This window comes from Falco rusticolus, chromosome Z, assembly GCF_015220075.1.
Source record: "Falco rusticolus isolate bFalRus1 chromosome Z, bFalRus1.pri, whole genome shotgun sequence".
Classification (NCBI taxonomy): Eukaryota; Metazoa; Chordata; class Aves; order Falconiformes; family Falconidae; genus Falco; species Falco rusticolus.
The window spans coordinates 990071-1016851 of NC_051210.1; the positions used below are offsets into that span (position 1 = coordinate 990071).

The following is a 26781-nucleotide window of genomic DNA, read 5'->3' on the forward strand; positions in this document are numbered from 1 at the left end:
TGCCTTACAGGCTTTCTGACTCAATGTATTCAGTTGTGCAGATTATGCATCCTGTTTTAATACAATTTAATTATATATTTTTGGTTTTCTGTTTATGTATGTACAGGTTGCTTATAGTTAAAGCACAGGTTGTTTTCTACTGCTTATATTTTTTTAAAATTAAACTAGGCGAGCAAGTATTTTGTCTAGGATGTGTCTGCCTCAGGCTGAATAATTTTTTTGAAAGTTTTTCAGCTGTTTTGTGGAATGAATTTAGAGCAAAATATGTTTTGCTCATGTTAATTTGTTTAACAGCTTTTTAATTATTTTTTTTAAATGGAGAAGGTATTCCTTTTGAAGAGAGACTTGACCTTTAGCAAAGTGGCCGCTCTGCTGTCAGGAATATACCTTTTACTATTTTTGAAAATTACTCAAAGCCTTGCATGCCCCCCTTCCTATTTTAAAAACGTCTTTGCATGCTCACTGATGGCAGAAAATACGAAGTTTAATAGCTGTGAAGATTTCATTGTAGCCTGTGTGATTTGTACCCGCTCAGAGCATTTCTGGGGTTAGTGCCCTGTTTGTGGACTCCCTCTAGAGACTGACTAAACGAGCACCTAGCTCAGCCTCAGGCTCTGTTTTTATGTGATTACACTTTTCCCTGTAGTTGCCTTCCTGCAGTCTTGGAGAGGTAAGCTGAAAGTATGGAGGCTGTCTGCCCTTTCTTGTCTCAATTCTGTACTTCATTGTTCCAAAAAAAAAAAAAAAGTAGACAAAGGGAGAAGATGCTAAACTGGAATGAATATGCATTATAAGGGAGAGTGTCTTTAAATAATTTGTTGTGTACTGTTTCTTCTGAAGAATTGCTGCCTCCATTGTTACCCCTAGATCCTAGTTTTAACCACAAGAAGGAGAAGGTAGGAGTCTTAAGATGCAGAATAGTAAAGCAAGAACATCAGTTCTGTAACGGGGGGATGTGCAAAAACCTCTCAGGGGACAGGATTTAGGAGGAATACCTTGTGGCCAGCAAAATCACAGTCTTTCTGAAAAAAAGCAGTGTAAGATCTTCTAAAAAAAGGTTATCTCATGATGCTAGGCACAGAGGCAGTCCGGCTGGCTTGCACAGCCAACTTGACTTTGCAGGTTTTTGGTCTGCTTTCAGTGTATTTTTTATTTACGCCACATGGAGAGGATATTCTGGACACGTGAGTATCACCCAGCTTTATATTCTGATCATCCTGAACTTTTCTGCTATAAGCAAGTTTCATCTAACTTTGAACATTTCCTCCTATGTAATATTGTAAGATAAAATATATACCTAGAGATTCTTTGATGAAAGATGTGGCGTGCAGTTTAATGTGTAGTTTTATTGGGGCAGCATAGTATTGGTCTTTTATTTTCAAAGCAGACTAAAAATAAACATCCAATTTATTTACAAAATCATCTTTTTCTTTCTCCATCTGAGATTTAAAATTAAGGAAATTTAAGAATTAAGGCATAGAACTTAACTTATTTGCTTCTGAGTTGGAGACAGATGCAAGGTGTATAAATTTAGAAGCCGAGAAGGGCAGCAGTATTTGCTGTGCCCGGTGGACAGCTGGGTTTATAAGATTTCTACTGATGCATTGTATCCAATTATAGTTGTCACAGATTATGACAACACAGACTGTATCTTAATTATACCAGATTTACTGTAGGTAGGTTTAAAATATGTTTTTTTCCTGTCACTATGGATGATGGCTAGAATACTATACAAAATGAAGATACAATAGAATAAGTAGAAGATACCATCATTGGTCTGCAGAATGCATATATTTTGTTTGCATTTATTCAAGATTACTAAAATAACTTACCTTTTGGCCTTCATTATATCTCAGACTTGTGTGGCAGAATTATTTACACTCAAACCCCTTTCTTTCATTGAAATCATGATGATTACTTACATAGATACATGTACATACACACTTGCACCCACAGATGTATATGCTGCATCATGTGTTAATTTTATCATGTGGTGTGGGTAAATTCCTGTAGTCATTTTCAAAAGTATTCTGCTGCTCCAGGGCTTTTTAGGGCTAGTTCAAGATTCTGGGGTTTGAGGTGTTTTTTTCTTTAACTGTCAACGATTAATTTTTTGGTAGGCATTACATAGCAGTGACAGGCTTCACAGTCAGCTGCTGGCTACTAGTAATCTTTATTTCCTTGCATTCCCATGGAAACAGGTCTAATTAGCACAAAAGTGTTTCTAAAAATTAGTATTGTATTTTAAAATGGCATCTTTACTGTCACTTACATAATAACTATGTCCATGTAATGCAAAATCAAAGCACAGCTTTGTGTTGCCTGTCTGGTCACTGACTCCAGTTGAGGCTTCATTCTCAGGCAAAGGAGTATTGGAGTAGGTAGAATATTAGACTTTTTATTACTTTCATGTTTTATTACTTGCAGTTTGCTAATTACTTGCTCTCCAAATATTAGATTTCAGGCTTATTACATAATTAACTGGTACAGTTTTGTATTTGCTTTAAAATACAAATGTATATTCCAATTAACTTAGGGCTGATTGCACTACTTGTTATTGCTTGCCTGATACTTATTAGGATGAGTTAAATTTTTGTTATTTTTGATGACGTCCATATTTTTAATAGCTTGTTCGGCATCCCAATTTTAAACATTTGAATGGCATTGTCTTTTCTGAGCTGAGATAGTGCAGCCCAAACAATTCTGTCATTTTCTGACGTTGAGACTAGAAAAGAACATTGTTTTGCATGTGTTAGAAAATGCTGTGGTTAATCTTTTCTTGAGGAAAGAAGAAAGCTACTCTGAGAAACTTATGATGACATTCTGCTTTGATGAAGGCCTTCTGGGAGGGACTTTTTGTTGCAATCCTCATGAAAATCTGCCCAAATGTGGCCAAGTTGATCAAAAATCTGTGTTCGTGTTACACAGAAGTTATCTAAAGCTTCACATGTAGTCATGATAAAGATGTTGTTGGCACTTGGGATGCTCGAGGTTGGGACAGCAATTGCATTCCAGAGTTATGGATTGAGACAGAAGGGAATGACATTCCTTGTGCTTCCTTTTCTTCCTTTGGTCGATTGAGGGAGAACAAAGAGAAAGCTGCAGGATGCACATTCAGAGATGACGAAAAAAATCCCACTCAGCAGGGTTTAGTGTAGAAGTATGAGCATAATGTGATGGAGTCGAAAGAACAGGAATTGATTAGTTTTGAATACATTGGTGGGCGGGAGGTATCTTGGTGTAGCCTCTTAGATTCGGTATACAAGGTGCCTTTCTATTTAGGTATATGTGTGTATGGCGCCTTGCGGTACGTGTGCTGTACCATGACCAAGTAACAGAAAAGCTGTATTTAGAGGGGAATAAAGGCATTATTAAAACAAACCAGGATAATATATAAAAATGTGGATGCAGCCAGTAGAATTGGGGAACTTATTTTTGGTTTTACTATTATTTTGTTTTATCTTATGCTTCTTACGGATAGGATTGGAGATAAAACCCAGCTGTTCAAGGACCTTACAGACTTCCCTGTCATCAGAAAGAGAAAGGAGGAGATCCTGGATGTGCTTTCTAAAATCCAATCGCATCTGCTGGACATTCGTAAACTGATTAAAAATCCTTCTGCCGAGTATGTTACCGTTTCTGGTCAAGAGGTAATAATGGTGTCTATTATATATGACTGTACCCTTGCTTGTCTAGAAAACAGCTTAAAGGTTAGGTTTAACTAGAACTCTCTTCATTTAGTATGAGACTTGATGAGGTCATTTGACTATAACCTTTTGTACAACTTTAAAGAACCGTTCTGTGACAGTGTCACTTTTTAATTTAAGCTAATTACTTTAGTGATTTAAATAATAAAAACACATTAGTGCAGCTGAATTTGGTTCGGTAATACTTTGCTTTTCTGTATATGTAAAAACAATTGCATACTTCCAAGGTTAATTATGTGGCTATTAAGTGCTGAAACATTCTCAGATAACCAGGAAGCATAACATTAGGTTAATTTGAGGAATGGTAGGATGATTTGTAAGTACTGATTAAGACTGTAATTTGAGAGATGGGAGAGAAGAAGAACAGTATTAAAGAACAACAAATGTTATTTTATTTCAATTCTTAGAAATTATGCTGGTGGACAGGAGCTTTTGTTTGCTAGATGATGTGCAAGTGTGGGTAGGCCATGCTCCTACTACAGCAGGCTGAGTTCAGTGAAAAAAAAAAACAAACAAAAGAGGGAGAGAGTGAGAGATGACAGATACTGCCAGATTTGGGGCAGGGGAGTGACTGAAAGGAGCAGTGAGGGAGCACTGTTCAGCATTGTCCTGTGGGAAATGAGAGCAGGAAGGCTGGGGAAAACTCCACAGAACACTGGAAAAAGAAGTGAGTTAGAAAACTGAATGAGGGTTGGGAGTAGAAGAGATGAATCAGTGAGGACCGTGAGGGAAGGGGCTGGAAGCAGCCCCCGTCACACTGAGGACCTAGGGAGCTGAGAACACAGCAGGGAGCAGGCAGGCAATGCTGAGAGAGGGTGTGAGAAGGGATGAGTAAGACACAGCAGCATTTGATAAAGACCTGGGGTGGATATTGAGTTTTGAACCCCTCACCACAAGGAAGACATTGAGGTGCTGGAGTGTGTCCAGAGAAAGGTGATGAAGCTGGGGAAGGGTGTGGAGCACAAGGCTTGTGAGGAGCAGCTGAGGGAACCGGGGCGTTCAGTCTGGAGAAGAGGAGGCTGAGGGGGGACCGTATTGCTCTCTACAGCTGCCTGAAAGTAGGCTGTAGCAAGGTGGGTGTTGGTCTCTTGTCCCAAGTAACAAGTGACAGGACAAGAGGAAACAGCCTCCAGTTGTGTCAGGGGAGGTTTAGATTGGATGTTAGGAAAAATTTCTTCAGGGAAGGGTGGTCAAGCATTGGACCAGGCTGCCCAGGGAGGTGGTGGAATCGCCATCCCTGCAGGTGTAGGTGTGGTGCTTAGGGACATGGATTCGTGGTGGACTTGGCAGTTCTGTGTTAAGAATTGGACCTGATGATCTTAAAGGTCTTTTCCAATGTAAATGATTTTATGATTCTATGATTTCCTTTGATGGTAAAGCTGAGAAGAGGAAACACATGGCTGAAGTGTTGGGTAGGCTGTCAGCATGGATGTTGAAGTCCAAGAGGAAACATTAAAGAGCGTGTCTGAGTATTGTATGAGGAAGGGAAGAGCCAGGATTTGAAAGGTTTCTGTCAGAGAGGCTGCATTAAGAGGTGGGTGATGACACGTGTGACGGATTGATTGAAGAGAGGAGGACATCTGAGGGAGCAGTCAGGTGCGAACTGGACAGGAGAGCTTCAGAAACCATCAGACCCCATGTACATGTTTGAGAGGAGGTCTTTATAGCAGGGGACAGCTCAGGAACCGTTGCAGACAAAGAGATCTATCTTGGTATATTCATAAAAGGAGCTGCAGAGGTTGGGGATAGCTGCTCTTTAATTACATCTGGTGTAGGTGTTTCAGAGACTTCAAAAGAGGCAGTAGAGGAAGCGTTAGAGAAGATGGTCAGTGAGGAAAGGAAGGACTCTAAAGGAACGGAGGTAACGGAAAGGAAATTTTTTGGGAGGAGCAGAGCATAGGCATAGCAAGAGTCTCTTGGAGTTCAGCTCTTTTTTTTCCTCATATCTGTGTGATTATATTCTTCATGTGTTCTTGTATTGCTCCAATAGAGGTATTCAAATGCTGCTTCACAACAGCAGCGCTTATTGTTTGCTAGTTCTGGAAGAGAGAGAAGCCAGGAAACTTTTCAGGGAACAGTCTGCTTTGGAGAAAAAAATATTAAAAAGCCAAACTATTTGCTCCTTCATGTATGCCCCCAAACCCATGATTATGAATACATGCTTAGATCTTCAGAGTCAGCACACAGTTTAACTTATATGTAAGTTTGTTAGAGTTCTGATGAAGATCCAGTTGACAGATAACTTTTCCAAAGTTATCTTATCTTTTATCTGTATCTATCTTATCTTTTGTTTCCAGACCTCTAGTGTAATTTCTGGCGTGCACTGAACAGGACAGAAAGCTCTGTGAATAGTGATAGCACTGCTATTCATTTCAGGCAGGATTTAGAGAGAAATTGCTACATTTGGCAAATATTTGCTTCTTGCATTGCTTAAGCAGCACTTTGCCCAGTTTATTTGATACTGCAGTTACTTATCTAACAGGGCTAAGAATTGAAGGATGAAAAAACAAATGCTTTTGTTGTTTTGAAGATTGCAACCCGTCTGCTTGTTTCTCAGTAGTCACAAACCCAAATTAGGAAATTGAACTAACTGTGTTAATTTAGACTCTTGAGTTCAGTTAGGTGTCCAGCATAGACACAAATGTGGTACTATTTTGTTTTCCTTTTGTAAACACAGCATGTTTAATTGTTTTGAGATCAACTTCAGGAAAAACTGTGATACCAGCACATCAGCAACACTGCTAGTGTTGCTGCTAGTGGCAGAAGTTGGCTCATTTTCAAACCTTTGCAGATCTCTGTTTCTATCCATTTTCAGGCACTTTATCTGGTGTGTATTATGCAATTTCATGTTTTATACATGTTTCTACCAAGTATTTTAGAAGTGGCTTAGGTGAATTAAGAATTAGTGCACTATGTCCTTGCTGGAGTTTTGTACTCATGTTAGGATTATTATTCTTGATTGACTCACTTGAGGGCTGTTCTGGTGAGGTATGGAAGTTTTAACCTAAATGATACTAAGCGTAATGGAAAAGTTTTGTCAGGTGGTAGTGTCATGGCTTTCTGTAAAGGGGATCAGATTCTGCGTTACTCTAATCTCTGCTAGAAATTAATTTTCGGGCTGAATTCTTTTATTTGAGAATGCCTCAATTCTTTGCTGTCCAGGGCCTCAATATATAGGTATAATTTATATTAAAAACATTAATTATATATATATTTATATAATAATTATAGATAAATAATTATATATTACCTGTTACAAAGGTAATTGATGTGAGTCATGTGATACACTACAGCAAATGCATGGTGTAAATTCCACTGCACTGAGCCTCTTGCCGTCACTGCTGGTTTCCCCTGTTCCTTCCCTTTCTGACCCTGAGTTGATCCGAACTTGAAGCACGGTACTGCAGGTACAGCGCTAGCATTTGAGATTTTGAGCTCTTGTCTGTGAGGTGTCGCAGGTGGTGACTGTGTCACGGATCCCTGGGCAGGAAGGCACATCTCACTGATCAGCAGTAGCCTCAGTACAGATGGTGTGCAGTGTAGAGTCCGTGTGAATGTTGAATTCTCTACAAGGGACAGTCAGGACCAGGTAAGCAAGGTTTCCTAGCTTTAGTCTGGTTTTGGCTTGGTAAGAAGGAGGTGAGGAGGGAACATGTTAGCGAATGAATAGAAAGGCCGAGATGTGGCAGCAACATTTCAGGGCACAAAAATAGCTCAGAATGGGAGTTGCTTTTTTGGCAGAAAATGTGTATGTCATAGCTCTCACTTCTGGGCGAAAAAGAGCATTAGCTTCTGGTCTGCTCAGGCTGAATATGTTTTTGCTGTGATGCATGCAGGTTTCTTGATATATGACAGTTGTGGCTCTGTAGTCTTCCTAACTTCCCATGATGTATAATACTACATTTCTGTTTATTTTAGTTTTTGATAGAATTCAAGAATACCCATAAATCATCTGTGCCATCTGACTGGGTTATGGTTAGCAGGTACGTGAAATGTCTTTGAAGTTTGTTCTATTTTAATATATGAGGAAAAAAAAGCAGTATTTTGGTATTACAATTAATTATGTACACATTCTCATTGCTCCATGTGTTTCTGTTTTGTTTTTTAAACTGAAAACCAACCAAGCAAAATTGTTGTGTCAATTTATTGCCATAGTAAGTTTTGCTTAAAAGCAAACCAAACTGAAAAATAAATGGAGTTCTTAAAATGTTTGGGTTTACATTGTAGATTCTTAGTGCACTATATTAGTTGCTTAATCTTTCAAATTACATGTACTGGTGTCAAAACTATGATCTTGATTGAATTGTGCCTGTTTGTACACGTGGATCTTTTCTTACTTTGTTCAGAACAGTGAAAAGTAGCTGTTTGTGCATCTCAGTAAACTCAGTGTATTTAAAATGTCATTTTACTTATTCATACAGACAAGCTTTGCTTTCTTTGGTTCTCACAGTTATGTAAGCATGATTTTTAGATAGCTCTGTATACTTTTTCCAGTATGTGAAACAGAGATGGAGTGAATTATGTAGTTGGCTCTTTTTTCTTTTCAGTCATTTGTTTTATTATTTAAACGGCGTGAATACCTTAATGTTAGCTCAATGTTAGGATGTGTAGAGTCAATGTAAATCCTGAATTCTCTGCAAGGCCCAGTGTATAATGTGTGAGCATAGACATCTCACGCCAGAAACAGGCATAATCGGGGTCAACTCTGAAGTGATGTTGTATTCACTTGTGCAAGAATTCAGTATTAAAAGTGCACAGATTAGACTGAACTAAGATGCTGAAGAACAAATTACAGCTAATCTGGATTTTGTAAAAGAATGCCAGGGAATGCCAAAGTGAGCCCTTAATGAAACTGCATAAATAAATAGCAAGTGCCCCAAATGGAAACTAGCAAGACAGACGATATTTACTAAGTTTGTTTCCAGCTTATCATGAAGTTTTCATCTTTTAAAGTGATTTTTTTTTTCCTTGGAGTTCATTGTATATGCAATCAGTCGTAAGAGTCATTCATTTGTACAGTGTATTGCTCAACATAATTTTGTGATATATATAAACTTCAGTATTATATGCTATGTTGTGAAAGACATTTCAAAAGCCTTCTGAATGGTCAGTGGTGCAGTAGCCAATCTGCACAGTAAATATCATTAGAATCAATAGTTTGGTACAAACAGTAAAAGATTTTTTTTTTAACATCCATTTCTCAGGCTCACAGAGGGTAGGAAAACTAGTCCAATTTTTCATGTAGGTGGTGTAACTGATTGCTTAGTGACCTTGATTTCCTATTTGGCTTTTTTCTCTCTTCCAGCACAAAAGCTGTCAGCCGTTTCCACTCTCCTTTTATTATAGAAAATTACAGACATCTGAATCAGCTCCGGGAGCAGTTAGTCCTTGACTGCAGTGCTGAATGGCTAAATTTTTTAGAGTGAGTTCACAAAATAGTCAATTTTTATCATTGTATTTTATTTTATTTTACTTTTGCTGTAAGAACAGAAAAAAAACCCCGTGTTTATCTAAAAATAGAAAGTTGATCATGCAATTACATTGCCCACAAAACTATAATTAATTATTGTTCTTCAGTTTAAGGCATCTGAAGGCAAAGCCTATGCAGACTGAGTCCTGAGACCAGCAGTGTTGTCTTTAGATTTTCAAATTCTGATGAAAATACACTATTAAATATGTATAGTGGCTCTCAAAATTTCAAAATGGATATCACAGCATTAAGAACCTGAAAGTGTAACTAACAGCAAATGGCTGAAACTGAATCTAGTAGTTTTGTTATTGAACTACAGTGTAAGTGAAATGAAAAAATAATCTGTTATACAAGCTAACCAAATTCATTTTTAATATTAATTGAAATAGAGTATGGTTTTGATGTTATGTGTGCCATTACTAAAAAAAAATAATAACTACATTGCAGTGTTACTTGGAGTTTCTGAATTAGGAATGTTCAGGGTGTTTGGGCCATTACTTGATCGAGTGTGGTTCTGTATGGTAGCCCTGTGACTGACTGAGTCTGTTTGCTAGAAAGTAATCGGAGTGTTGTTGCCCCTTGCAAGTGGCGCGGAAGATCTGTTTGTCTCAGATCAGTCTGAGTGCATTAGTTTAGCTATTTAGCCAAAGTTTCTTTAAAATGGGTGTTTAAAAAATATTTCTCAAACTTGTGAATGCCTTTAATTTTTCAGGTGTTTGGCTAGCAATTTTTTTTTGTCCCTCATGTCATGCAATGATATTTGGCTCACTTTCAGCTGTGCTTTTTTCGCCACTGCAAAAACTTAACAAGTACCTTCTGAAGTTGTCTCACTGAATCTAACTGATGCCAAGGTTTGCCTCCTAGCAGGAACCCAGCAATTCCGTAAATTTGGTAGAAACTAGAAAAACATTCTAATTCACTCTTCTCCAGATGCATTGCCTTTGAAATACTGTAAAAATGGTTCTGATGCATAATTTATTGTCACTCTGTTAGCCATGTAAGTTTGAGTAGACCTATTTTAACCTTTCTTCGCTTAGATCAGCTGCTTTTCATGCTCACTTTGGTCTTCTCCAGTAGTCTTGTATGATAGCAGCGTACAACAAGGAAAGACCTGTGTGTAGGAAAGTGTTCTTCTTTCCCACCCATCCATCTACGTACTGATTTATTTACTGAATTTTGCTTCCTTACTGGTTTTATACTCCACATGTATCTTTGAGACTGGGGGGGGGAGGGGGGCGGCGAGTAATTCTAAGAGAGAATGAATTCTACTGAAAACTGTGTTCTCCTGGTAATATTGTTATTGTACTAAGGGAAGTAATACCATAAGCAGAATTAATGAATCTTCTGTTGTAAATACCAAACTTTATTGAAATTGTAGACAACTGCTGTGTTCAGGCACTTCTAGTTTATTTTTTTTGACTCTTAACTTACGGCTGAAGTGAATTGGTAGTTGGGATTCAGTTGCCACTGTGATAAATAGTGGCATTTTTGTAGACCTCATTTAGGCAACAGGAATCAACTGCAGACCCTTTATATGCTAGCTAATAAATTTCATTTTGCCTCCTTTTTTGTGCTTAAAAATAATTCACTATTACAACTGGAGCATGAAGTCCATCTTGATTAAGATTGTGTCCTCATATTATAACTTAGTACACTGCTGGGAGATTTGAATTCAGAGTAATTTAAAGACCATAGGAGCCCTATGAGAAGCATACATGGGATACATTTTGACAGTACATTTGTATCTGTATGAATTAATTTTTCCCTTTTCGTTCTGTTATTTTTCCCTGATTTGATATAGCCATTTTAGTGAACATTATCACCCTGTGTCTAAAGCAGTTGGTCACCTAGCAACTGTCGACTGTCTGTTCTCATTGGCCCAGGTGGCTAAACAAGGAGACTACTGCAGGTAATCAATTTTTAATTTTTATTTAGGGTTTTATAGGAATTATAAGAGAGCATTTAAAATAAATTTGGGTTTAATATGTGTACTGCAATAAAATGTATTATTAAAATTGTTTACAGTAGTTTCAACTTAATCTGATTTCACAAAGAACGCTTCTGGGCTTAATGCAAATCTGTAAACATTGCAGTTCAAATTTGACATCTCATGTTTGTCTTTTGTTTGGCCTGAGTCTAGTAGGTGATAACTCACATATCTATAAATATATTGCATGGAAATTTTTGTGTCCTTGACCTCCTCCCCCCCCTCTGTTTTCCCCCTCAGCAAAGTCTGAATTTATAATGGCTTTCTGATTCCCAAGATTCTAATGTATATGGGGGTATGTTTCAAAGACGTATTTCAAGCAGATAAAAGGTAACTACTAGTGCCACCTTCCAGCGCCGTGATGATGCCTCACCTAGGATCCTGTGTTAGATCTGATGAGCTGTGCTCCTTCCTCTGCCCAAGACCCACACATGCACACCGGGCACCACAGCCTGGGACTCTGGGGGTGCCATGGCTGTCCCCCAGGCTCTCCGTGGTGGGGACACCTGAACCCCCAAGTCCTGCTTCACCAGAGGTTGGTCGAGAGCTGGCTCCTGAGCCTGTACACTTTGCAACTTCGGTCTTCCTCCCCTTCATGAGCCCACATCTCTTGCAGCCACACAGAGACAGTCAGTCTCACTGGGGTGCCTTCTTCCATACCATGAGGTCTCTGTCCCCAGGAGCATGGGACGCTCACGGAGCCACTGCTTCAGCTTGCTGAGTGCTGTCCTAGAGACCAGCACTTACTGATTACTGTAGACACCCGTGCAAGGGCTGCTGGTTTCCAGTCCTCAGCCATTCCCTCTGCCAGACAGTCCACACTCACTCCTGAAAAGTACACGTGTAACTTTGTAAGTGTTGTCATTGTGGGGCTGAGCGCTCAGCCAATTGTGTAGGAATAACCATATGAATTAGTAATATTTGAGACCTGCAGAAACAGAGCAAATAGCGTATTAAATGTATGTGGATGGAGGGAAGTCAACATAGCATTAAAGATAATATCGGTCATTTCTGGACTGTTGGGATCTTGTGTGCCTCTATCGATATCTCTTTGAAAGTAATTGCTTGCTTAGTTCAGTATACTTAGATGAGAAAACAAACCGAAATCTGATTAATTCACTGTGCAGAGCCTAAATAATTCACTGAATTTAAGAGTGGCTTAAAGCTCATAAACTGTCAGGAAGGAGTCTTCTTAGTGAAACTTCAGCTGCAGGGAAGGTGTCAGTAATTAATTTTGGAGGACTACCGAGGGAAATACGGGACTTTTGTATTAACTAATTTAAGTATTTCAGAGAAATGCTTTTTGATTAAGTGAGGGTTGTTTCATATCACCCTACCTGAGGCATGTAAATGAGTTATGAAGTCAGGAGGCCAGGTGCTCCACATTGTTGTTGGAGAGAAGGTAAGAACCTCATGCAGTTTTGAGGTGTCTTAGGACCCCTGTGTTGGGCGACTCATCCTTTACATCCTTTACACAGATTATGTACAACATCAGGGCTCTCAGGCAGCAGTTAGATAGCTAAAGATGATAGTGTAGGTATTCCACTCTGCAGGTTATGAATTTTTTTAACTAAGGAATGTGGTTGGAAAGGTAGTACGCCACTAAAGGATGTTATACATTCCAGAGCAATTTACTTTTTTTTCTTTCTTCTTCTTCTCTCTTTTTTCTTTTTTTCCCTTCTCTTACTGCATGACAGGTGGCTATCTGATTGTGGGAACACAGGGCAGGGAAGACTTTTTTAATGACTGTGGTTGAGGCCCAACTTCTGCAGGCCCCATTGTATGAAACCAGAACAGGCAGTCAGCAAGGCTTATGGCTTCCTGAAACCCTGTTCTTTCTCACAGTTATGTAGAAGGAGGCTTGAGCAATTAAAGGGAATTATTTCCAAAGACAAGGGCAGAATTTCAAAATGGCAAATGGATCATTTAGCTGTCATCTCCCCCTCTTGAATGCAAAGTGGAGAGGTGCAGGAGGAAGTGCTTCTAGGCATGTGCTCCTCCCTTTTCAGACCACCACACTACAGCTCCAAACAACCTACCCATCCAGAAAATGGAGAGTGAAATTTCCTTTCTTTGTCCCCAACACCTAAGACTGTATTAGTTTCATCTCAGCTATGCAACTGCTGGAAATACCTTTATGCTAAAAACACCACACCATTATCAGCTGGCACCTCTTTCCCCAGTGCTTTGCGTTCCTAATAATGGCATTTATTTTATCTCCATTTTCCTTTCAAATTGCATCATCATTCTACAACCCAAGAAAAATCACTCCCCACATCTTGTTTTCCCTCTAAACTCCATCCAAACTGTTAGTTAATTTCCAGTCAAAAAAATCTGTAGCTTTATTCCAGTATTCTCTTTTTTCTCAGCTGCTGCCACTTTCCTAAGTTACTCCTCTTATTTCACAGTGATTGTACTTCTAGTGTAGGAAAATGTTGCTGAGACATGCAACCACACTTAACTCTTCATTGAATGCTTCAATTCAATGTACAATGAAAAAGTAAACCTAGGTTGCAGAGAACAAATCAGAGTCATAATTCAGTGGGACATGCTTCTTTTGCATTTTTGTTCTGTAAATAACACACAGCTCTTGGAGAAGGAGATTACCAGACGTGGAGGTATGTAACGTAGAATTTTATACATGTTGTATTTGTACACATGTAGACAAATTTGTAGCTAAAGTGGAAGCATTTGAAGGAAAGCTTTTTTTTTACATGGATTGGAGATTAGAGAAAAAAGTAAGTAATATTGATCTGGTTTGCATATTAGTTTCTAAAAAGGTACTGTCATTTCAGTGTTTCAGCTTAGATAGCTCGTTCTATAGATGGTTAGTGTTTGATGACTGTTACACCTATTTGGGAATTGCTGTCAGATTATGAGAGCTGCCAGTGTTTATAGGAGAGCTACAGCTCTATCGTGCTGTAGTCTTTGGTTTGTATTGTTTAATGTGTTATCAGTCATAATATACATAGTGGACAACTTCTGTTGCTCCCCACACTCCAGTTAGGACTTAATGTCATAACAGGCTGGACCAGTTCATCAGCAAGATCATTTTGAGAATATGAAATGTATCTGCAAAAGGTATCACTTTGCAGAAGTTGGTGCAGTGGTGGGAAGAAAGCAGCTTGTCCTCCAGTTTGAGGGGTTTGTTACTGCTTCTTTGTTTTGTAGTTCTTAATAGTTTTTTAGAATACACATAAATGACTGAAAACATTCCCTAAGTAATGAAAAAAATGAAGAAAATACTGTAAAATTTTGTTAGCTAATCTGCTAATATTTTTTATAACTGTGAACTGTGAAACTAAGGAAGTCTTTTAGAAATATTTGATGATAATAATTCATTTTTATAATTTGTATTTTTCCAGAAAAAATCTGCATCATAGATGAGCCTCTTGCAGGCTTTAGTTACAGTAGTTCTAAATAATGTTACAATAAACATTGAAATTAATGTCTCTTCCTTTTTGCAGACCAACTGTGCAAGATAATAGTCGAGAAATAATTATAAAAAATGGGAGGCACCCAGTGATTGATGTACTACTGGGAGAACAGGATCAGTATGTTCCAAATACCACTAACCTTTCAGTAAGTACTGAGATACTGTTTGAGCTTCAAATCATTCAAGGGAAGGTATCTGGGATCTGCTTCTTGGCCAGGAAGTTAGAAAAAAATAATCTAATCATACAACTGTCTGCTTGGTTGTATTTCAGAGAGATATTGCTAGATGTGACCACATCTGGTTTGTCCTTTTTCTGGTATCTTGCAGCTAGACACTCTCCAACCTTGTTCAGTCTTAAAGAAAAGAAACACGATCTCAAAATTAGGAAAATAAAAGCTTCAAATGGTTATTTTTGAAAAAAAAAAGTAATAATTACAGGGGGTTTTAAGGAGTCTACATTTTGTCATAACTTTTATCTCAGATTTGTGGAGCTTCTAATATACTAAATAGTAACAACTTAAGTTTTTGTATAACATGTTTCTGAAATTAATTCCCAGATAGGTCAGATATTTTTTAGGTATTTCTCTACAATGTGTTTTAATTTCTTTCTGAAAGTATTAATTTCATACAGCTTTCCTCAATCTGACCAAGCGGACTTTTGAGCTCTGACTCTTCACTACGTAGTACACGCTCTGTAGACTGCCTATTAGTTGTAAGAAGCCTTTCATATTAACATGTGAGAAAGATCCCCCCTGGCAAGGTGTAGCTTGCAGGCTGTATGTTGCCCATTAAGTCTCCCTCTGGCTGTTTTCTGCAATAGAGAATGATGCTGAGAAGTAGTAAGATTATTTCTTGCTTGGTATTGTTGTCAGTAGGTCAAAGAAGGGGGGGCCTGCTACTTAACATTTTCTGTGCAATGTTTCTTAAATTGTATAACCTAAATCAACTAAAATTGCTATAAATATGCACTTACAATAAGTAGGAAGCATTGCCATATTTTATTTCACGTATCTGTTTGATAAGCATATTTTTTTTTCCCTCTTTTTTGCTGAAAACCTAAAATCTGTCTTTGTCCTTTTGACATTTTTGGTAAATATTTACCTGTCTTACCTTTTTTGACATACTATATGTCTGTTTGTAATGAATAAAAAAGTTATGCTTGCAGCTTAACTCTGAACATGTAACTGCCTTTTCATACAGTACATACTGAAAAGGTATGAAATAGATGTCAGGTTGAGCATTGCTGTGATAAACACCATTCAAATTTATATGCATTTCTCAGGAAATAGTTTTAAATGCTGCTCTGTACTGAACAAATGATACAGATACTGTACAGTACTTCAGGGAACGTTTTCAAAATTACTTGTCAACTCCAAACAAGTGACAGATGGCATTTACACAAAAATACAGCATTTCATTCAGTAATCACCATGCACTTTCCCCTGTTAGTTCCATTCTTATGTTGACTTCCTAAATACTGAATATTACAAAATAAGGTGATCGTGGTAGAATCGCTTTTCCCTCGGCTGTTGGTTTGAGTCCTCTCCTCTCTGAGAGAGGTGGGTGGGAACGTAGTTTATTACAGTGCCTCTAGTTTTAAACTGATGTTTTTGAATTAGCAGTAAAATGCATCTCCTGTCAAGTTTTCAGCTGAAATGTCAAATATCTAACTTTAGGAAAAGCTTTCTTACAGTGCCCTGAAACAAAGATCGTATTCTTCTGTTCCCCCTCTCCTCCCCAAATATCCATGGATTCTTTTAGTACTTTTAACTTCAGCCATAAATTCCAGTATGTTAGCTTATGGTTGCATGCAATTGTAAGGGCAGATGGGCTTTCTGGTCTGATGTTAGAGCAGATGTTGTTTCTGAAAGCTGGCTTTGCAAACCGCTCACCAGTCTCACAACATGGTTGGAGGGACCCTGGAGGGTTACCAAACACATGCAAGAAATGTGTGGATTTTAACAGATGAACTCATTCTGGTTTTAAGTATCTCTAAATTGTGTTGTGTTGAGCGAAATGGTGTCCCTGACAAAGTTTTAGTAGCAGTATTGAAACTGATACCTTGGGAGACTAGAATGTTATGAGTTTTGTTCCCATATGTCATACGCATTTTATTACATCCATCCTTTATTCCTGATAATGGCGTTTTCTGGTTTTTAACTTCACTGCAGCTTCCTTATGGATAGATTTTCTTTGCAAAAGCTAGACAGTTTTTTACATATAATAAGTACTGATTGCATGTATGTTCTGTGTGATCTGGAGTATGACCTAAGTGACAGTCCTATCTGAATTTTGCTTGCCTCCCTATTAACAGAATGAACTACTGATTTAAAATTGGATCTGTAAAGATTGTGAAGTTTATTCTGTGGACATCGTTGTTGTTGTCACAGTGCCTGATCATTTCCAAGTTTCCTAAGTAGCATGGCTAATGTTCATTTATGCACAGCTTGTCCTTTCTTCCATGTCCCTCCCATGGGGCAATGGAATATGTTGACTTTTGGTTAATTCATTGGTTGTTGGATTTCATAACGTGCATCCAGTAGAAGGGAAAAATCTAGTTGTCTGAAGTCCTTGCGTAATTTAAGGACTAAGAATCTTGGTCTTGATTCATACTGTGAGAAAGCTTTATAGATTCATTGATGAGTTTTAACTTTGTATTAGCAATTGTCTTACGCCTGAGGAAGACAGTTTTATTCTGAAGCCATAGGCACGTATCAGTACTGTAGAGAGTCTTACAGCCGAGATGACCTCTTGCATCTGATTTCATTTTCCATAGGATTTCAGGGTTATGCACACTGATCCATCAGAGACTGGATACAGTCTGCTCACAATATCTGTGTTGCAGTCAGGTATTGCCAAACTCATCGATGTCTTGATTTTGTGTTGTAGCCAGTCTGTCTGAATGTGCTTATGTTGTACTAAGGCAAGCAGTTATGAATGGGTGTAAAATGTAGATCAGCTCTTTGTCTGCCATATCTTCTTCCCATTTGGCAATGAGAACTCTTTAGCTGGAGAGGAATCCAGATCACAACCAAATCAGGACAGCACTGGCTATGCTGAAAGCTGACGATTTTTGACCTTTCTCCAAAGAAAACTACACAGAGAGTTCTTGGAGTGCTCTTATGGCTCCTTGGTGGAAAAAGGGAAGGTTCCCCCTCACTGTCCCTTTTGCTCAGAAGTAATGGAAGTTGATGATGATGCTTTTCTCTCACCAGCCTGGAGAGATCTCAGAAAGGTTTATCAGTCTCAGATTTCATAACGTCTTAAAAACTGAATGTGATGAACTCCAAGAATTAAAGTAGCTGTTCACCTAGAAACTGAAACTTTAATCCTAAGGACTTGTCCTGTATCCCTCTAAGCACACACACTAGACTTATGAAAGCACCATGTGCAGGACAACATATTTGACCACTATTTTGTGTTTGCAGGGAGATGGTGAAAGGGTCATGATAATAACTGGACCCAACATGGGAGGAAAGAGCTCCTATATAAAGCAAGTTGCATTGATCACAGTCATGGCACAGATTGGCTCTTACGTTCCTGCAGAGGAGTCAACAATTGGTATCGTGGATGGTATTTTTACCAGGTAATCTTTAAAAACTTGCTGTTAAGTTTCTGAAAATGTTATTGTGGCAGGGTGTGTGTGTGTGTGTGTATCAAAGCGTAATTTCATTTTTCAGTTAGGACATTAGAATTTGTATGTGAAACTTCCTTTTTCATGTTAAGTATCTGCATCAGTCATATCAAAACATCAACATGTTTTTATTCTGATTTTCTGGTAAGCTATAGTACTTGTTTTGGAATCTTTGAATCTTTAAAGGATGAGAATGAGAATGTTAATGTGTCTGTCTTGATTAAGATCTAGTTATCTAAATTCATCTGCCTGAACGGACATCTCAGCCAAATTTACTCTGCTTGGTGATAGCCAGATGATGTTTGACCTAAAATGAGTGCTGTCACCTCTAAAAATCATGTTACAGTTTCTACTGTGCAGTATATTTTATATACTCACAATATTTGAGAATTTTGGACTGTGTATATTCTATGCTTACTATCCTTCCTGCACTATCAGTCATGAGCACACTTTACTTGATGTCTTTTAAAGAACAAATAATGGCAGTTTGTTTCACTCAGCCTCATTTTTAAGATAATGCTGATTAATTTTTAAAGATTATCAGTAGTCAAAACATCTGTATTTTATAATTCAGTAAGATTTTGTATTAAATAATCCAGTATTAACAAGGATTATCCATCTGGTTTTTCCCCTTTTTCTTTAGTTAATATTAATAGTAATTAGCTAATAATTAGTTAATATTTAGTTAAATGGTTAAGAGGAAGAAAGAAACCCTGAGTTTATGTATTGCATTCCTTGAGAAATCTAGGATGGTCATTTCAAATTGTGAAAGATTTTCAGTGAAACTGCTTGTATGTGCATCTGTTTAAACTTCTGTCTTCTGTGTAGTGTAATTTGAGCAATCGATTGTACTGTTGGAATAGGCATTAGCCATTTGTGATGTTCTTCCAGGATATTAAATTTTGACCCAGTTGTCGCTTTTCTTCCAGTAGAAATGTTTAGGAGAGTAATTGCATCATAATTTTGCTTCAGCCTGTGGAGTATGGGGGTGTTCCTTGCTGTGCATCTCTAAGTAATGACATCTAAGTAATGACCCCTAGTAGGTGAGGTCTTTTCTGTCCTGCTGTATTTGATTGTCACTAGCCACGAAGTGGTTTTCACTGCCTGGTCTGGTCTTTGCCTAACTCCTACTTCATATTCTCCAAATAATCAAAGTCTCTCCAGTGGGAAAAAGAATAGATTACTAGATTCTTCAGCTCGGACGCTGAAGGTGTACAGATACTGTCCAGTAATTAGGCGCCTCTATTTTGGGGGGTTTTTTTGTGTGTTTTGTTGTTGTTGTTTGGGGTTTTTTGTTTGGTTGGAGGTTTTGTGGGGTTCTGGGAAAGGTCTTAAAGTACCTAAGACTGTCAGGCCAGGTTAATGTGGTGTTATAGTCAGGGTATTTTTTAGCCCTAGGAAATTATCCTTGTAATAGTTTTTAATGCCTGGTTGGAGGAGAGAAACAACAAATTCAGCAGCCACATGTTATGTCCTACATTGTTTCTTTAATGCTCTGTCTGGTTGAGCGTACATTTCTGAAGCCTCAGCTTTGGTCAAGAGCTCTCCTCTGGTAGGGAATGAGCTTGAAGAGGTGGTAGAATTTCTCTTGACTTGTCCCCAGTTTGACTTTTTTGTTTTGTTTTCTTCTTCTGTGTTTTGTTTTGGGGGTTGTCTTCAGTTGTGTGTGTGTGTTTGTTTTTTTAAAATTAGGATAACAGCTATTCCTTTCTGTACTGCCACCCCAGGGCGCAAGTCTTTTGCTGGAAAACAGGATTTTTTTTGTTGATAACTTGGGTATATTTTTAATCTTTTAAAAACATTGCATGGGAAGATGTCCGTTTCCAAGTTATTTTCATCACTGCCATGGTGTGTTGTTTTCTAGATGCTGCTGTTAGCGTAGCACCCCTGCTGTGAGGGATGCTTTACAGGCTGACTCTGAGGAGTTCTGTGCATCAGGAACACCAACAGTTCTGCTGCTTACTAAATTTTTTTAATATTGGTGCTTTATACTGCAGCTTCTTTTGTTTGTAGATGGCATCTTCAAAGTGTTGAATTTATATAGGTTTAAGAGATTAACATTTGTCTAGGATTTGTATCTTGTGTTCTAAGTAGGGTTTCCATGGAAATTGAAAGGTTGCTACTATGGTTATTCCTTTGGATATATTTAGTATTTATGTATTATAGCTTCTCTAAATTGACTTTAAATACTGCATTATATTAAACGTTTTTAAAGGTGTGAAAGGAACTGTATTGCTTACAGGTACAGTGAAAATAGGAATGATCCATCTTCATTACTGGGTGTATAGACAGAACACAGTGCTAAGGCTAGTCCAGACATTTCATAGTAGAGTTGATATTTTCATCCAAAAGAGGGGAAAGAGAGAGATTCTTCCACTGCATAATGCCCCTAAGCCCAGACAATACGCTTTTAGAACTCTGTACATGGAAAACTTGTGGGGGGGGGTTGGGGGCTAATTTCCGCCAGTACCCTGCTTGTGTGTTACACTTGTTAAGGAAGTCTCTCTGATTGCTTCTATAGATTCTCCCAAATCTTACCATTTCTTACATGTAAAACCAGCCTTGCTATTTCCATTGCTATGCTTTTTTCCTAATCCTGAGAAGGGAGTGCTAGGGGTTGTAAAATAAGTAAAAAGTTTGCTTTATCATGAGGTGGCTCCAGCTTCATAACATCAGACTGAAAAGACACTAAATTATTCTCCATATTTCTGTATTTTTATTTAAAGCTATTTTTAGAGTACAAGTCTATATTCTGTTATTAAAGTGTTTGTATAAATTTCTCACTTGAATTTCCATACTTAAAATTTTCTTTCATGAGTATGTGTAAACCATTCTTGTACAAAAAAGTTACTATTTTTCAGACTGCATGCTGTGCCCATTATTTAAGGGATATCTATGTAGTATGAAGGAGACAATATTTTGAGATAATTCTTTGATACTGATATTTTCTTCTTCTTTTTTTTTTTCCCCTTCTCCAATAAGAGGTAATGTTTCCATGCAACCTTTGCTTAAAGAATTTAACTTAATCAGTGCCATTATATTTAAGGCTTTTAGAAGAGTTTTGGAAAGGTCAGCAGCCATATATTAACTTTGAATGGGATTTGAGTATTTAATCCTCTGATGCTTGAAAATTCTCATCCAAGTTTCTCCCTGCAGTAAATGGGTTCAATTTTTGCTTTAAATTAACCTTCAGTTTGTATTAGTCCTTCTAATATAGTTATTCAGATATTGAAATTAATATAATGTTTCTCTGCGTGTTGGTGTAAGAAAGACAAAGCAAGCATGTGGACATGTACATATGGAGGAACTAATGAAAGAAATTCTGTTGACCTAATCATGCGTTCATAAGAGGTGATGTTTAGCTGCTGAAGAAAGCTGACCTTTAAAGAGGTCCTACTTACCTCTTAATTTCTTACAGCTAGAAAACTTCAGCCTACTTCCTATATGCCACCAGTAGCTCTTCATGAGCATCAATTTTCAAAACAGAGAGAACGTTGTAACGTTTTGAAGGTAAAATATGTTCAGATAAGCTAATTAATAGTTCAAATACCAAATGCCTGTATTCAAGATTTTAGATGTTAATTTATGGAAATCACAAGCTACCATTAGTAAGAATATTGTGAAGACGACAAACTCATAAGAGGTTGTGGAGTCTCTTCTGGAGATACTCAAAACCCATCTGGACTTGATCCTGTACAGCCTGCTCTAGGTGAACCTGCTTTAGCAGGAGGTTGGACTAAATGACCTCCAGAAGTCCCTTCCAATCCCAACCGTTCTGTGATTCTGTGAACTCCTACCAACTCTAGGTGACGGTAAAGGGGCAAACAAGAAATTCCTTATTAGAGCACTTACCTGCCTGGCTTTCTCTTCTTGTGTTGAAATAAAAGCTATTTCACTTACTTCACTGTTCAGACCTAAGTCACACTATGGTGTCATACATTGTCCAGTGAGGTTTTACACCATCAGCTGAATTGGGCATACTGTTAAAGGTGCAGTTTCAGTTGTCTGAACTACGACGCACCATGTTTCAATTGCATTTGACTCTTGCAGGTTATGTGCTGCATGCTTAGAAGTTAAAAGAGTAAATAGAAGCATTAGTAAGATGCATGTAGATGATCCTGTCATGCACTTTGTCTCTCTCAAAAGAGTTATCTTGCTGTTTACAGATTCTCAGCATGTCTTTAATCCTCATGATGGCAAAGAAATACAGAGTTTCAGTTGTCTTAAGAGTGTATATTTCGCTTTATGTAAGACATGCAGTTGCCTGCACTTGAAGGCAATTCTCTTGGTATAGGCTCTGCACATCAGATCATCTGTACTTAGGCGTACAGATCTTTGTCCTACATTTTATCCTTGTAACAGATAACTGAAATGTATTTTTAACATGGAGGACATTCCTCATTGCCGAGTCTATACTTAGGACATACTCAGTTCAGGTTCCACTGTATATCTGAAAACATTGTGAAAACAGATGGTGGTTGCTCACCTTGAGTAGGGAGGGATGGTTTTGTTGTTCCAGCTTGTATTACATGTCTGTATACAGGGTCTTTCAGATAGACATGGCCACAAGCATAATCCTGCATCTGTCTGTTCTACGGCTCAAGCTGCATAGTTCTTTTGGTATTTTCTTGTCTTGTCTGTCTTCCTTGTGTAATGATTTAGAACATGTGTAATAGTTGTTCATACAATGACCTGATGCTTCTCATTGATTCAGCAGAATCTGTGTCCTGCTGAGGTACTTGCATGTGTGCCTGGCATGCATGTGGTCTGTTTGCATTCCCAGGTATGGAAACAGAAAGAGAGCATCAGGTTCAGGCAGTGCTTCTTGAAGGTGTCTTTGAAGGCAGTCTTCTGATCCCCGTGCAGAGACCTACCTCATTGCTTTTCATACACAGGAAACTGCTGTCAGCTTTTGTGATCTCTGGGTCTATAAGGAGAGGGAGAAGGCGGAGGAAAGGAAAGAGTGTTTTCTACACTGGTCAAGAACTGCCAGCCTTATCCAGCACTGAAATAATGAGGGAGTTTCACCCCCCTCACCACTGACCTTAGGTGGGTCATTTTATTTCAAGTCCACTAGCCAAGATCCAGCTCCAGCCACATACCTTGCCAAGGAGTGACAATTCTCAGTTGATCGATAGATTCAGTAAAGGGAAGGAACTTTGATTGCTGCAAGGGACCACAACGCTACTGAGAGACTTGCCAACCGAAGGTCACCTCCTGCTGTTGAAGATTTCAGTTGAGGATGTATCCATGTGTGTGTCGGCTATGTCCTCACAGCTGTTGCATGTGGTGACACAGTTCAGGAGACTCTACGCAACCTCTCACCTGTCCAGTCTTTCTAGAGTCTAAGAAAACATCTACAAACAGGCTCTACCTGCCTTTGCAAAGACATCCCTTGTGCATGCATTACTTGGTTTTCCATAGGGTACCGATCAGTCCCAGACCAGCACCTCACTCCAGCCTGGTGCTTTTATCCCAGCTGAGCCTGTTTTCTTGTGGCAGAGGGACACACTGTCTTAGAGGCACGCCAGCAGTGTCCACCAGATAATCCTTCTTTTTCTTCTAAGAAACAGAACAGTGCAAGGAAAGCAAGCTCCTTCTGTCTTCTCAGTTCTTTGGACAAAGTGACCATGCACGTTTCAACCCTCTACGCATCAGCATAATTACATTGTGCATTCCAGTTTAAAGAAGACATGGCGTTTTTTAACCCTCTGCCTGGCTTAACATGGTGACACTGATGAGATTAAGTTTCTCTTAGTCAGTAGGAAGCTGCTTTAAAGGCCGGGACATTTCATCACAGAGTCTGTCCATGTGGGTAACTCTGTTGTGCTGTTCTGCCAGCTGGTGGCTGTACTCCCCTTGCTGCCTGTCAACACTTGCTCTGCTACTGCTCAGGTAGTACCTTCGACTGATCCTGAAATCTGCAAAGCTCATATGTGGCCCATTCCACTTAAATTTGTGAGTGGTGCACACTCACATGGCAGAGGGCTTGATGTTATATCAAAAAAAAAGCAGTATTTGAATGCCTGCGTGGCTGATGTGACCGGTACTTCTCATTTCCATCATCCTGGGAGCAGAAAGACCCATGTCAGTCATGTGCAGTTGGGTCCACAAAGATGGAAGAGGAAATGACATTTGAGTACCCCAAAGTGATGTTTCTGGTGTGAGTTACTACAGCCGTTGCGGATGCTTTCACTCATATTATTTCTCTGCCTTCATTGTTGTCACCTAAAAGAGAATTTATGGGCCAGAAAATAGGGGAAGTTTGTGGCTGTGCCTCTGTAGGCTTGTGTGGGAATGCAGGATACATGGAGCCCTTGGCCTGCTTCTCATAACACCTGCAAGGACTGCAGGTGTCTATTTCTACAGGGTATGCGCGAGAGGGCTTTTCCCATCAGCATACGATATTTGGGTTTTTGTTTGGTTGGGTTTTTCCTTGTCATGTATTGTCGATGGCATGATCACGAGCTGAAGAGCACAGACTTGAGATGTGGAGGGCTCAGGAGAGTGTACATAATACATTCTTTCTGTCAGGTCCTCTTCACTGTGCACAGCAGAGTGTGGCTATTCCTCTGCCAAGGTAAAAAAGCGAACTGAAGTCAGCTTCTGACTGTCATATTGCTCTCCTGTGCAGTAGAAGTACAAGTTTATTCCACCTACAAGTATATATTACAAAGGCAGAACTGTGTCCAGGTGTAGCAAATTCTTACTTTTGATATAAGGGACCTTTAGGAACACCTTGAGTTGTTTTAAGGTCCCCAATGCTTGCCTTGTTTTGGCATGGTCTAGAAGACAAAACATGATAATCTGGAAAGAAATGCTGTTAAAGCTTAGAGGACAGCTTAGGGGTGAAGGATGTCGTCAGAGTAAACTGAAAAACACAAGAAAACTCAGCCCTTTATTAGTCCACAGTCCTTAAAGGCTGTGCATCAAACATGCCATATAATTCCTTCTGTATGTTTTATTCAAAGTGTCTGTTTGTCTGATCTCTAAATGGTGGAATTGACTTTCAAAAAGGTTGAGTCTTACAATAGAGATATACCTGCCTAAATACTTTAACAGCTATTTAATTCTGACAACCTGACAAACTCATATTACTGTTTTGTCAAGTGTGTGGAGCTGAAAGAAACTAGTAGACAAACCTCGCTGTCTTCTTTCTAGACAATTTTTTTTTAGCCAGATAAAATGCTTGTACTTATGGCATCATTACAAATTTTACTGTGATTAATAATCATGATGGAAAGCAAATATTGTGTTAATACCTGCAAACATTTGGACAGTCAGTTTTGGATGTTTCTATTTATTTTTTGTTTGCTTCATTGAAATGGTTACCATCATTAAAATTTGAAATATATTTGAAATTGCATGGTCTATTTTAACAGATTAAAACGTTTCAAGCTTTTTAAGAGTACATGTAAGAAATCTTGAGAAAATCAGAAAGCACAGGATGGAATGGTATGCGAAGCAGGAAAAAGAGATGTTTCTGTTGGAATGGAAATTGGGAAGAAGTTTTCCAAGTGCTTTTCACAATAAATTAAATCTGAGGTAAATCACTTAGGAATAAAAGCAAGATAGTGCTTGTATATATTAATGGAGATGAATGTGCCATTGGTCTAACTGCTGGTGGCAGAATACTTCCCAGCATTTTGTGACTAGGCAAATAACGTTGCACTTAATTTCATTTCCAATTTTACCCATTGATCTGTAGAAGCGAACTGCACAGGAGTAGGACAGAGGGGGAAGAGTTTTGTATTTGAAGTAACAAATAAGTAACGAGCTGCATTATTTCAGAGCTTTGCTGCAGAAAAGGTGCAACTTGCACAGCAATAGGCAAACCAAGGTTGAAAAAGAGAGCACTTTGACCAGAATGCAGCTTGTTATATTCTTTGACACTGATGCATTGCTCAGTTCACAGATAAGCTAGATTTGCAAAGAGACTGCCCAGGAACTCACTTGTTTGAAAATGGTTTAGAAGTGTTTTTCACTAGAAGTCTCTCCCTCCATTGTGATTTCACTAAACACGATAAAGAAGTGGACATCCTCTGTCCAAAGCTGCTCTACGTATTTAACTGTGATTGCTGAAGGGGCAGCATGCTGGTGACCTTTTAAAATGGTTACTGGTGTGCAGGACAGACTTATGTCTTAAATGGACTTGACCCTCTTACTGCTATTCCCTTATGAGCTGAGTATGATGGTATTGTTTTCGCCCCTTGAGGCAGGGTCTACGTTTGTTTTGTGATAAATCTTAAAAAAACTATACTATACTTGAAATTATACATGAGAGATTACATAATCAGGATTATTATTTTTTTTTTAAAGCTGATTAAAAATCTTGCCCTGAAGTTACTGCATTGTTACCATTTCAGGATTTCTCTGCCTGTTTCAGAATTCTTGTGCTGCCCACAGCCTCCAAATTTAGTTAGATCATTGAGCTGGACTGGCATAGGTTTTATGTATTCACGTACTTTGTAATATTAAGTTGTTGTATGACAAGCTCTTCGGTATTTTGCCAGAATAGCATATAGCCTCTCATTTTTATATCACATG

General features: G+C 38.5%; 1 protein-coding gene across 4 annotated transcripts in view; it reads left to right on the forward strand.

Moving 5' to 3' along the window:
• MSH3 (mutS homolog 3) overlaps positions 1 to 26781 on the forward strand; it is a 113200-nt gene that overhangs the window by 70266 nt on the left and 16153 nt on the right. For 3 of the 4 annotated variants that reach the window (XM_037372699.1, XM_037372701.1, XM_037372700.1), the window contains 6 exons: positions 3482 to 3650; positions 7626 to 7690; positions 9013 to 9129; positions 10979 to 11086; positions 14632 to 14746; positions 18029 to 18186. In XM_037372699.1, the coding sequence (XP_037228596.1) occupies positions 3482 to 3650; positions 7626 to 7690; positions 9013 to 9129; positions 10979 to 11086; positions 14632 to 14746; positions 18029 to 18186 (732 nt within the window). The remainder of the gene's footprint in view (positions 1 to 3481; positions 3651 to 7625; positions 7691 to 9012; positions 9130 to 10978; positions 11087 to 14631; positions 14747 to 18028; positions 18187 to 26781) is intronic. The other variant, XM_037372702.1, reaches the window with a different exon arrangement.